We start from the raw sequence: 14,129 nt of genomic DNA on the forward strand, positions 1-14,129 counted from the left end.
CTAGGTTGAATTTGTTTGCTACAGAACTGAACTGACATGTTTCTTTTGATGCTTTTGAGAAGAGCAGCAAGCGACCACAGAAATACAGTTTTTGCTCGTTCAACATCGGATGTTACCATCTCAAAGGAAACGGAGGACTTGTCTGACTAGTTTTGCTTGTGTTGGTTTAATCTCAGACTCTTTTAGAAGCAGATCTGTAGGCTTGCAGCAGCATAAGCAAGAACACGACTTTACTCTGAATATTTGGAATCTTGGTTCTGGGAGGCTGGTGTCCTAATTTTCATAGACAAAGACTTTCAACAAAAGTCCACTGAATTCTGTTGCAAGTTTAAACTCAAGATCACCTCTGCAATCTTTTGGTCACCCAGACATTCTTGTGTTAAACGTTTGCGTTGGTCGCATGTGAACAGGGCCTTCTCGATTGTGTTTTGCCGGACATTTTTGAATGGTGGTGTCATCTGGACCGGGTCACTAAAACAAATTGAACGGCACATTGCAGAGATGTCAAAGCACAAAAGGCTCACGAGCCATTTGGACAGCACTGCTATTTAAGGATCAATGGCACGACTGTGATCCGAAGCATGAATGCATTTCTGTTCATTGTTAGCAAAGTGAGCCTTTTTCATGCAGACCAATCATCTCGCAGTTATAGCATGCTCTCTGTCCGCCACACGTTCGCTAGTGCATTTGGACCCAAAGGTAAAAGTGGAAAAAGTGAGCGAGCACTACAACTTAAGTAGCTGAACAACTGTCAGCAGGCTATTGACTGACACCTGCTCTTGACATGTAAATTTACTTAATATTAGATGCCTTGTCCGGTTTTACTGTTGATTCTCAGCTGGTCCTGATGAGAGACTCTCTACTGAGGCCACTGTGTTACAGTAATGGACAGCCTTTTAGCTCTCTCACCATAATCGTAAATTTATCGCTTCTGAGTGCAGATGGTCCATAACTATGCATCACCATCAGACCCTTGCCGGACCCAACTCAGGAAGGGTCTTTTATCCTTCCCCTCTATCTTTCTCTCTCTCTCTCTCTCTCTCTCTCTCTCTCTCTCTCTCTCTCTCTCTCTCTCTCTCTCTCTCACTGGCTCTACACATCTCTCTCACTCTCCATTCTCCACAGTGCTTTTGCTTTGTGCAAACTAAACAGATATGCTGGACTGCTGAAATTTATTTCCACTCCCAGCACTCGTGCAATTTAGCTCCAATGAAAATGAAAGCCGGGTGATGGATGGAGCCCCTGTAAAACAGGATTATGTAATCGGCAACTTGCTCCAGCCACCTTGCCCACGGAAAGCTTCAGCGGGGCAAGAATGATGAAATGAGCGGAGGTTGTGAAAGACCTGACCCCTTCTGTGTGTGTATGTGTTTTCTTGGCCGAAGGGCTGGCATTTTTCACTTCCGACTCTCTCTTCATCAGTACCCACTCAATCACCGCGGGGCAGCTGCCGGACTCCTACAGCAACCCTGTCAGCCGTGAAGAGAAAGGCAGATCTGCCAGGGCACAGAGAGTTTTCTTGGGAAAAATATATGTATATATTTGGGGTCAGTCAGTTTTATTTGGGAAAAAAGTTAATCAGCAAATATGCATTAGGTTAGGGTTATTGACAGTAGAAACACCGATTAGAATGATATCTGAAGGGTCATGTGACACTGAAGACTCGAGTAATGATTGCTGAAATAGTAGTAAAATGTTGAATATATTAAAATTATATAAAATATTCATTTTGTTTATATATTACAGTAAACATTTTATTTATTTATTTATTTATATAAATGCAGCCTTGGTGACTATAATAAACAAGACATTGAACACACAAATCTTACTGACCCCAAATATATATAATGTTTGGGACCAAAAATAAATATTCCCCACACTTAATAGTTATTGTTTAGATGATTCATACAAACATACACACACACATGCATATATATATATATATAGTACAGACCAAAAATTTGGGCACACCTTGTCATTCAAAGAGTTTTCTTTATTTTCATGACTATGAAAATTGTAGAGTCACACTGAGGGCATCAAGGGCAATTTGACCAAGAAGGAGAGTGATGGGGTGCTGCGCCAGATGACCTGGCCTCCACAGTCACCGGACCTGAACCCAATCGAGATGGTTTAGGGGTGAGCTGGACCGCAGACAGAAGGCAAAAGGGCCAACAAGTGCTAAGCATCTCTCGGGGAACTTCAAGACTGTTGGAAGACCATTTCAGGTGACTACCTCTTGAAGCTCATCAAGAGAATGCCAAGAGTGTGCAAAGCAGTAATCAAAGCAAAAGGTGGCTACTTTGAAGAACCTAGAATATGACATATTTTCTGTTGTTTCACACTTTTTTGTTATGTACATAATTCCACATGTGTTAATTCATAGTTTTGATTCCTTCAATGTGAATCTACAATTTTCATAGTCATGAAAATAAAGAAAACTTTGAATGAGAAGGTGTGTCCAAACTTTTGGTCTGTACTGTACATATATATATATATATATAATAAAAAAGAAATAAAAAATAATCTTCACTTGTGAGCTTTTTTTTTTTTTTTTACTAAACATGCTAATCGCTAGCAAGGGAGTTTTTATCCCAGCATGCTTTTTTTGCCTGATAAAGAGGAGAGACCTGAACTTGATGCCCATTGTTTAATTACCTGGGACATTTTAATGGCTCGTCAGAAAATGGAGAAATATGACTAGAGGCTAACTGATCCAAAAATACCCATAAATCCCCGACCAGGGAGCTGCTGGTAGCGTCTACGGGGGGTAATCTATAACTCTGACAGGTTGGATAAAGGAAGAACAATTAAAATAATGAAAGGGCTGATTAATCTTTACATTAAATATTAAAAGCTCCTGGGGGGTGGTCATCCTACACGTGAGCAGTGATAAGTGTCTGATATATGACTGTGTGTGTATTTGTATGTGAGAGGGGTTCATGTTTAGCGCATCTCTTTCTGCTCTGTTAACAACTGTTGATACTTGTACTGCTGTAAAACACTGAACTTTAATGCATAAATAAAATATACACATAAAAAGCTTGTGTCTGAGTGGATATTTAGTGGGGAAATACAGAGGTGCGGACCCTCCAGCAGCTGTGGCGAGTGAAAGGAGCTCAGGCCTGTCATCTGCAACAGCATTTAATAAAGCCGAGGCACAACCCCCCCTCCCCACAACCCCAGTATACACCATCCTCTCACTAACCCGTGAAATCGAATTCACCTCTGAGGATGGATGCACGCCTCTTGCGTCTTTCTTGTTCTTCTGACACACACATGCACACACACACACATTAAGCATTGAATTACATCCTCTTCTCTCTCACGGGAACTTCCCTTTCATTTGTCTAGTCAGAAGCGCGTATGAATGTGACAGGCACCTCTGGCTTATTTAGTTTTACTTCATTCATCCTTTATTTACCCTCATGCAGTCTTCTTTGCTGGAATTGTCTACTGTACAAATGGTGTGCTGTGTACAGCACATTGTGTTGTGTGATTACACCACAGCTTTCTCATAGAAACGCTGTAATAGCTGCCATAACATCACCTTTTACATTATGTGGTTCTCACGTTTGGCTAAAGCAGTCGGGTCAGGTCAACAAAGGTGGCAAAGACATCAAACATTCAGCTTCACTGCACATGAACATGAAGCAGGACATTTAAGTTCCAGTTATTATTATTTTTTTTTGCACATTTAATACCAGTATGAATGAACTTGTATTTAATAAAAATAATAATATAAATATTTATATTGATGTATTGGCACAGGTATCTTAATTCTAACTTGCAGTCACAGATTCAGACTTAATGACATTATAGGTTGCTTAAAGACATCAACCAATGAAATATTGACATCAGAATTGAAAAGACATGATTTAAAAAGAGTGGTGCTTAAAAAGGATCTTGTATTACCTTTAGTCTAAAGATGTTAATATTGAGTCATATTTTAAAGGGTTAGTTCACCCATATAATACAATTATGTCATTAATGACTCACCCTCATGTCGTTCCAAACCCGTAAGACCTCCGATCATCTTCGGAACACAGTTTAAGATATTTTAGATTTAGTCCGAAGGCTCTCAGTCCCTCCATTGAAAGTGTGTGTACGGTATACTGTCCATGTCCAGAAAGGTAAGAAAAACATCATCAAAGTAGTCCTTGTGAAATCAGAGGGTCCGTTAGAATTTTTTGAAGCATCGAAAATACATTTTGGTTCGCGGAAAAGAACTCAGAGGGAGTGTCAGCCACATTAAACAAGTTAACAGCTTAAGTCATTTGTGGATTAATGCTTATTGGAGACGCGAACCGTTTCAAATGATTCAGTTCGATTTGGTGAACTGGTTCAAGAAGATCCTGTTACATCGAGTGATTCTTTCACAAAACGGATATCACTACACTGCAGTGAACGCGCTCACAACAGACCCGGAAGAGGAGACAATGCTGAATAAAGTCGTAGTTTTTGCTATTTTTGGACCAAAATGTATTTTCAATGCTTCAACAAATTCTAACTGACCCTGATGTCACATGGTCTACTTTGATGATGTTTTTATTACCTTTCTGGACATGGACAGTATACCGTACACACACTTTCAATGGAGGCACAGAAAGCTCTCGAACTAAATCTAAAATATCTTAAACTGTGTTCCGAAGATGAATGGAGGTCTTATGGGTTTGGAACGACATGAGTTATTAATGACATAATTTTCCTTTTTGAGTGAACTAACCCTTTAACACATTAACAGAATTTTATATAATCAATAAATGTATATTATTATAATTTGATATTACTAAAGACATAACATTAATTACAGGTTATTTTATTCTATTGACAACCACAGTTTCTAATAGTAAGAAATTCCATGTAGTTTTAAGAAAGAAAAACATTTTGTCTTTATAATATCATCTGAAAATGTATATAATAGTTAATTCAAAAATTATAATTAGCTGGAAATTTGCTCACCCTCTAACCATACAATATGTGGGATGAGTTCATTTCTTCTTTCGAACAGATTACATTACTTTTGTCACCAATGGATCCTCTGCAGTGAATGGGTGCCATCAGAATGAGAGTTCAGACAGCTGATAAAAACATCCCAATAATCTTCAAGTTATCCACACCACTCCAGTCAATCAATTAACATCTTGTGAAGTGAAAATATTTCTACTTTCTCCTGTGAAAATGTTTTCTCATCTGAATCAGGAGAGAAATATGCACAGATCAAGCATTGTTTACAAGTTAAAACAGTCCAAAACAGTTCTAAACAAATATAACTGGATTTTGATGTGAGAAGACAACAAGGGATTGACTTTTTCACTAGAAGAAGTGTTGTAATGGATTATGGGCCCGTATTTTGGCCAGAAGTGATGGATCAAAATTAAAAATCCTTCTTTGTTTCTTACAAACATGAAGCTTTACACATTACAAAATGTTAATTGAAATTGTGTTGGTTACTTGTGGATTATTGTGATTTTTTTTTATTTTTTTTTATCAGATGTTTGGATGGCACCCATTTGCTGCACAGGATTCTTTGGTGAGCAAATTAGTAATGCTAAATTTCTCAAAATCTGTTCTGATGAAAAAACTAACTCATCGACAATCAAAACAGGCCCAAGTGTTTTGGGTTTCTAAGGCAAAGCACGTAAAGAGTAAAATTGCAGATTATTTTAGGGCTTTACATAAAAATTTTAATCAGACAAGCTTGAATGAAGAGCTTTTGGTTGCACCAGCATTAAGAAATGGCACTTCTCCACTAATGACACTCAAGTCAAATTCAGCCACCTTGTTCAAGAATAGAACGCACGATGCAACAACAACAACATAATTACGGCCGTTCCGTAATATATAATGATATACTGTGGGATTCCAATGAAAACAGGATGACAGTCCAACGATGTCTCAATTTCCACTTTAACAACTCACTAAATCCATACAGCTTCTGAATAATTATCATAAAACCCTGTTTTCATCTGCCTCTATAAAGCAAGCACAGGTTGTTTTCCTAATTCTGAAGAAAGTGGTCGATGATAAACCAACAGCGTTTCATGATCAGAGGCGCATCCCGCCTGACGTCTCACTCTCTTTGCTTAAAATGATAAATTTTAACAACATGCTTTACACCCTTGTTACTTTTTATTGTATATTTATGTTTTAGTAAATCAATTCCAACTTGAAATAAACCAAGCTGGTAATTATTCACTTGTTGTTGGTTTTGTTTTGGTCCTGTATTTTCACCCTTTTACAGCGGGCCGTATTTCATTTATATTTCCATCTCTCCCCCCACTTTCAGTGAATAGGATAGTTTGCCTGTTTTAATATTCAGTGTTCCTCATGTTCAATTTGCATCAGACGTCCTAGTGTTCCATTTCCCAGAATCCTCTCTGTCCAACATAAATTGGGTGCATGTTGCAGTGGAATGACAACACTAGGGTCTTAATGGAGATGTCTATTAGCTGTTTATTCAAAATTTTTACCCGACAAATGCAATATCAAAACCAAGCAAACCCACAGAGACGCCTCAGTTATGAGGGAGGACGATGATGCACCAAAGCAAATCCAGTTTCATGTTCATTTTAGGAAGGTCAGTTTGAAGACTTCGGCTTGCCAGAGTAAGGAGGATTTCAATTGCGTTGGCTGGTCAGTCAAGTCAATGTGTTTCATACTTCCCATTCCTCTTCTTCCACTTCTTTTCATCATTCGCTGCATGTGTCCAGTCTATTCCACGCTATTCAAAATTTCATCTTTTGTGCTGAACATCATACAATATTAGAACATGCATAATTTGAGCTTTCAAGCAACAAAATGACTAAAAAGCACCATAAAAGTATAATAAAATATTTAATGTCAAGCACATTATTTTACATTTTTATTCACTAAAAATCCTGACACCAACCCTACATTTCCTTTCATGGGAAAATTAATGACATCTGAATTGTGACAGAATAATTCTTTTGAATCAGTTGATCCAGTTCACAGAACCACTTAAGAGTAATTACATTCCCTAAATTCAACTCACTAACTCAGTAAGGTTGAAAGTTTATTTGAGATGAAGATTATAACTGAATAACAACTTAAACTGTGTTCTTTTTTTCCTCACATAAAGCTATCACAAAGTGAGTCTTCCCATTTAATGGAGCTTTAGTATGGGCACTAATTACATGTACAAAAAAAAAAAAGACCTGTACAGTTTTCCTTTGGTGTTTCACAGAAGAAATAAAGTCATTCAGATTTTCAGCAACTTGAGGGTGAGTAAATTATGACAGGTTTTTCATTTTCAGATGAGCTAATCTTTCAACAAAAGCTCAAACTGCAAAAAAACAGTCTGTCTGACAGCAATCTCAAACACATGCGAAAGCAAACATACATGCCACATAAATTCCCAGCCTAGCGATATGAGATGAAACTCCATACGGAACAGGAACATTAGCTCTCACAGCTTTCATATATTGACCCAGTATGAAAATCAAATTACAGCAGGCTGTTCAAGGCTTAATATTTATGCCCAGACTCTCTATTCGGGCTCCCTGTAGGAAGAGTTGATGAGCTCCAGCTTGTCTGTAATTGAGAAGTGTTTCCAGGTCAGTGTTTGTGCCACTGTGCTCTGGTGTGTGTGAAAGGGGATATTTACTCTGTGAATGGGGGATGAATGGAGTTACAACTCTATTTACCAAAGCCCGTAAAAGCTGCTCAACTAATCTGCTTCACAAAGCCAAGTAGAATCCAAAAGGATTCAGGCACAGCATTACAAAGTTAAATTGTTCTTTTATGCCATGCCACTGCCCTGACCATTTTTCATGGAATGGCTTCTCAAATGGAACATAAGGCTCTTTTGGTTGAAGAACTTTTATTTCTCTTTTGTCTTGTATTTCAACTTATTTATTTATTTATTTTCACACTCTGCTGTTATATAGAATTATCAATTGATTGCCAAAACAGCATTTAAATCCATTGGAATGATAAAATTGTATATCTGGATAAATTTATCGATTAGCATTGCCATTAATTTTAACGGCCCATGCTTGGGCTAGATGGGATACAGCTATGGCCACTGAGCATGCGCACATCAACATTGCATACTTTTTATCACGCTAAACAACAATAATTACTGTATTTGCATTATTGTACGGGGTAGGTTTAGGGTTGGGGAAGGTTTAAACGTTAATAAAGCATAATCTAATAGGTAGCAAATTTAATTTATTGTTGCTTTCCAGCCATAGCTGTATCCCTTCTAGACACAACATGATTGGTCCAGGAAAACCATTGACCCCTTTAGCTGCACATTAGTGATACATTTTCAGTAACTCTGCATGTTACATCGTACACAAGTAGGTGGCGTCAAGTCAGAGAGTGATTCAAATACTTTTTTCTAAATTGTGATTTCATTTGGGAAAAAAACAATAGGTGCGTTCGACTTCACGCAGCATTGCGCAAACCGATCGCTATCTGACTTGAAGCAGTGCATGCTGGTTAGAAATTGTGTCCGACTTGTGGCATCACAACGGGACGTGTGGCATCAAAGTACCGCGAGAGCATTTCGAGAGCAGCCGGCTGACTCAGCCGCCGCAGTTTCTCCAGAGCCGCTGCAGGAGCACTGATGACGACACAGCTGTTTCATTATTGGCCAGATCCACCACATGACAACGATCACGTGTGTTTCGGGTTAGTCGAAGCATTTCAGTTGCAATAAATGGCAACAAATCTGTGTTTTTAGAATGGTAAAAGCTTTTAAATGTAGTCACACTTTTGTACCGTTTATCACACAACACTGATAAAAGCATATATGTCCCACTGTATTAGTATTTAAATAGTATATGTCTATGTTGAACTTTATTCTTGAAAATATGGCGCTGCTTATATTGAAAATATAAGCAGTATATAAAAACTGTTTCTGTTGCTCATGAAAAAGTTTCTAAAACGTCTGTGTATTTTACAAATACTGCATGTAATCCACTTCATTTGTGACAAAGTATGAAACACCACATGAGTGTCACTAACGGGAGCAGAAAGTGTCTGGCTTGACGGCTCCATTTTCAACTCCGCCCCCAACTGCAAGCGGCTACTGTCGTTGATCTCCGTCTGTAGCCGAGCTTCAAGTCGAGTGCACCCAATGAGTGTTGTCATGAATAAGTCATTGAATCACTCAGTCAACCGAGTCATTCTGATTCAGAAAACAAAAAGAGTCACTGAATCATTTTCTCAACAGGTTCATTCTAAACAATGGTTCAGCTCTGTGTGTGTTTGCTTGGAGTTGTGCAATAGTTGTTTGTGTTTTACTTCTTTTGTAACTATTTTCATAGTCACGGCAAATATGGGTGAAGTAACTGGAAATTGTCTGCATCTAAAAATGTAAGTTACGCAATAATAACACAGTTTATTGAATTGTAAGAAAAGTGATATCTCACAGCTGTGATTAGACTGTCGGAGCCAGTGTGTGTGTGAAATTTCATAAATCTTACTTGAAATCATGCTTGCAATATCACATGACACAAAATGTTGTGTAAAATACACATTCGAACTGTGAACAGTTGAAATAAATGCACATCACATGTCATAAATGCATTACACCTGTCGCACGTCAGACGGCTTGTTTTCATCTGCTTACATGCTGCAGACATTTCATAGTTGAGATATAACATTTTTTATTGCAATTTTCTCATCATACAGCAGCCAAAGGTTTGTTTATTGTGTATGCTACTAAATAGCTAAGCAAATAGACTTTAGTAGGATGCTATTTTCTTTTTGCTTGCGACATCAATGTTGTCCGAGTGATGGTTGTTTTATTGTTTTTTTTTTTCATGGCACTCTTCCGTTCTGTGTTATTTATGCCTTTTAACCGTCCAAATAATTAATCAGCTCTGACACAACAGGAAAAGAAACAGCTTTTAATTACATATGATGAAATAACAAATTAAGTTGGCCTTGTTCCCAAAAATACTGGAGCCAGTGCATGGTAATCCATTACAGGCAGAGAAAGACAGTGTGGGAGGGAGACAGAGGGCTGTGAGATATAAGCTTTGTTTGGATTAAATCAATACACATGCTTTGTTCATGGGTGTGTGTCGGCATGTGTCTGTGTTATTGCATATGAGATCCTTTGCGATCCATCAAGATCTATTCAAAATGTTGAGTGTCAGGCCGCAATGATACACTTGCATATCAGCAAACATTGATGCATTATAGCAGTATATTCTTATAAATGAGCAAAATGTATCATCTTCCATCCTTAAAATGCTGTCTCTCTAGGTTTTGGAAAGGAGAATTTTCTGTTTACACACATTGGGTTTGGTGGATGAACACAAATACACTCAGGGTTTTGTTGACATGCAGAGACCTCTGTTTTTCATTGCCACCTTGTGAGCCTTTTTTCAGGCAAGCAAAGTGAAAATTCATCAGAAATGAATTCTCACCGAGTCTGTAGTGAACTGGATTTCCCAGAAGACTTCCTGGGTCTCCGGGTTTCAGTTCTACTCTTGACCACAGAGGGGAACACTCGGAATGAAATTAGACACTTCCCCGCAGAGAACTACAGCCTCTAGCAGATAGACTGACACAGAGAGAATGGACTTTGGGAGGAAGGAAAAAGAGGGTTAGATGTAATTTTTAAAGGATAAGTTTATCCAAAAATGACAATAACATTTTCTTTCATCATTTATTCACTCTTATCTCTTCTCAAACCTTTATAACTTTACTAAAAGAAAACTCTGAGCACTATTTTCATTTGCATGCAATTACAATAAGTGATGATTAATGCTTTGAAGCTTCAAAAAGGATGGAAAAGTTTCATAAAAGTATCATAAAAGTGGTCCATATAGTTGTTGTTTTTTTACTCGTTTGTGTTCATGCATACAACATACTTTCTGTGAAGAAACAAACATATGTTTAAGTATTTATTCATTATAATGAATTAAAAATGAGATAAGTAGAGATTTTTCAGATCTTTTCAAATGAATCATTTAATTTGGTTCACAAAAATTGGATTTTTCTTTCACAAATCGGTTCTCAAGTTCAACTCAGGGACTGAATTCAGTGAAGAACAATATAAATTTGTTTCTCTCCTTTAGGAGTTAGACTTCACCAGTTTTTGGGTGCATTTCATCTTTTTTTGAAGCCTCAAAGTTTCAGTCCTTATTTATTGTAAGAGCAACCAGCACAAGTTTCATCGTTTATCCTTTTGAGTTCCACTGAAGAAAAATAGTCATATGGGTGTGACACAGAAATTCTGGGTGAATTGTCAGTTTTAGAATAACAGAAAGGGTGAGGGGAAAGGAGGCAAACAGAGTTAAAGGGAAAAAATATGCATGATTTGTGAGTGAGTTGATAAAGAAAGAATGATATGCAATAAGGACAGTAAGACTGTTTTCAATAAACACATTAGTTCTATATTTCAGATTAATGCTAACAATTAAATGACACATAGGAACAACACTTTTATCAAGCCCTGTGGATATGGACGGGGCACTATGCATATTTAATCTGAATAGCCTGCAATAGAGGCCATAATGGCCGTGTAATTACGTTAATGCTCTAACAGGGTCTTTTGTCCAGAGTGCTGCATTCACTCTCTGGAGCCCTGTGTTTGTTGGGTTGTATATTTTTCTATGTCCAAAAAAAAAAGTTGCAGCATTATCATCTTTTTCCCCCGTTTTTTTCTTTCTTCTTCTTCACTCACACTTCTCTGGGTGAAGTGATTTCTTACTCACTACAGTGTTTCTCTAAATAAGAATGTGATTTGAAGCCGCCTGCTATCACGTACACACAGCCAAACCTGCCTTAGTTCAGTCAATTTTAAATTAACAGTGACACCAGGCCCATTTTCTCTCCCGGTCAGACCAACAGAATGATTATTCTTCTTATCCAACTATCAGACTTAACTGTTTCCAATCTGAAAAGGTTAACGGGACAGGAAGGAGTATGTGGTTAATATATGCCTTGTTTGCAGCTTCCGTGTTTACGTATCCAAAGAGTGCTTTTTTTGCTTTATTTATCCATAACTATGGGTGGAAGCTGGTGTGTGTGCTCCGAATGTTATGGCAGATCCACTTTAGCACCAGCGTAGCATGAAGCACAGTTGCCGTACATGCAGAAGATTTGGTGGTTCTGGTGGGGTTCTGGAGCTTATCTGGACCCTGCAGGTCTTCTGACTGTTCCTTAATCCCCTCACACATTATCATAACAAGGGCATATGAAAAAAACAACAACAAAAAACAAAAACTAAATTAAGTCTCAACATGTAAACATTCAGAAAAGCAAAGAATTTCAGAGCAATCTGTAATGTAAATTGGGAGCTCAACTTCTTTGCTATGGTAGACTGGGCTCCTTTCTTAATTCAAAGGACATTTAAAATACCACTTTTTGAGGAATTAAAGGTTTTTGTTTGCATGTAATTGTGTGGCTTTCATTCTCAGGCTCAAAACTTGTTGCTGTCTCTCTCTCTCTCTCTCTCCTGTAGGAATCAGACACCTCGGTGGTTGCAGTGAGACCCCACCTGCTCAGCCACAGCTGTACATGGAGACCCCCAGTTGGGCAGGTCAGTGTGTTTGTGGAGGTCATGCACTAAATGTTTGTCTAGATGCATTGTGTAGGTGTAGCTGTAGATAAGTTTGTTTATTTATCAGAACAGATTTGGAGAAATTTAGCATGACATCATTTTGCTGACCAGTGGATCCTCTGCATTGATTGGGTGCCACACACAGATTTAATGCAAAATTTCAGATTTAATGGACTAAATTTCTCCAAATCTGATGAAGAAACCTCATCTGCATCTGTAGTCAGTTTTCAGCTAATTTTCATTTTTGGCTGAACTGTTTCTTTCAGTCACGTATTTGTTGGTTAAGTTTAGTTTATTAATTTATAGAGCACATTTCAAAACAACAGATGTTGCAACCCAAGTACTGTACAGAGGTATTAAAACAAAAATTAAAACAATACTAAAACAGAATTAACACAATGGATCAAAACCTTTAAAAAGTAAAAATATAAACACCATCATTCAAAACCTAAAGAATAAAGATAAGATTTTAATAAAGATTTAAAAGTAGAAACAGAAGGGGAGGGTCTAATATAGAGAGTGAGGATGTTCCACAGTCTGGGAGCAGCCACTCTGAAGGCCTGGTCACCTTTAGTTTTGTAATGAGAGCGAGGAACAGAGAGAAGTCGTTTATTGGAAGAACGTAAGGATCTTGAAGCATTCTTAGTTAATACTGAAAAGTTTGCCATCATTAACTTTAACTCGGCCTGATGTTGCTCAAATACACCTCTAATATCACTCAGTCATATTGTTAAATTGTATGTTTGTAAGGTTTTTTTTTTTTTTTTTTTTGCCTAGTGGCAGCAAATGAGTCTGATTGCTACTGGTGACCCCTCAATATATAGTTTCATGATCTTCCTGGTGTTGAGTTAGATGTTCTTTCAAGAGTCAATGGTGTTGTAAGCAAAGGTTGGGTTGAAATTGAGTCTGACTCTTCAGTTCATGGGATGGATTTCAAATGTTTGCACAATTTACAGTACATTTATAGTCTTTCTCTCTCTCTCCAATATCATCCTTATCCGCTGTATGTCTCAGTGTCATTGGTTTCCGACTGTCTGGGGTGTTTCCTCATTGGATTAGTTACTAGAAACCTGGTAGATAGAGTTTAGGTCTCATTCATTAATATTTACAAACAAATTTCATGCATGTCTGCAAACATAGTTTCCATCACATTCGAAATTTATGTATATTAATAAAGCTCTTATTTTAATCTATGACAATTGCATGTAGATAGATGGATAGAGAGATAGACAGAGGGGCTGTTTAGACAACAAAGTTTTCAGCCAAAAACTGGAAACTTTTTATCCCTTTTGACTGTTTGTTTATGCAGCAACAGCATTTTGGGTTCTGAAAATGCATATTTTTTTAAACGTGATTCAAAGTTAGGGATGTGCCTGCATAGCGAATCCATATTCGGAAAGGCTTGGAAAACAAATAATATGTTGTACGGAGCCACTAAAGGGACAAGGTTAGCCGCTTGCTAGCGGTTGCCTTTTAAATAACAGTACATAAAATTTCACTTACCACATAAACAAGGAGAGGTAAGGCGAAATGACTGATAGGACAAAGGTAAATGATTTGCACATCCTGAGCTCCACTGACAAAC

General features: G+C 37.7%; 1 protein-coding gene across 6 annotated transcripts in view; it reads left to right on the plus strand.

The window, feature by feature from the left end:
* The window catches only part of LOC132121609 (RNA binding protein fox-1 homolog 3-like), a 442,423-nt gene that overhangs the window by 215,893 nt on the left and 212,401 nt on the right, over window positions 1-14,129 (plus strand). For all 6 annotated transcript variants that reach the window (XM_059531196.1, XM_059531194.1, XM_059531195.1 and 3 more), the window contains one exon: window positions 12,446-12,523. In XM_059531196.1, the coding sequence (XP_059387179.1) occupies window positions 12,502-12,523 (22 nt within the window). In that variant the 5' untranslated portion in view covers window positions 12,446-12,501. The remainder of the gene's footprint in view (window positions 1-12,445; window positions 12,524-14,129) is intronic.

This window comes from Carassius carassius, chromosome 39 (genome assembly GCF_963082965.1).
Source record: "Carassius carassius chromosome 39, fCarCar2.1, whole genome shotgun sequence".
Lineage (NCBI taxonomy): Eukaryota > Metazoa > Chordata > Actinopteri > Cypriniformes > Cyprinidae > Carassius > Carassius carassius.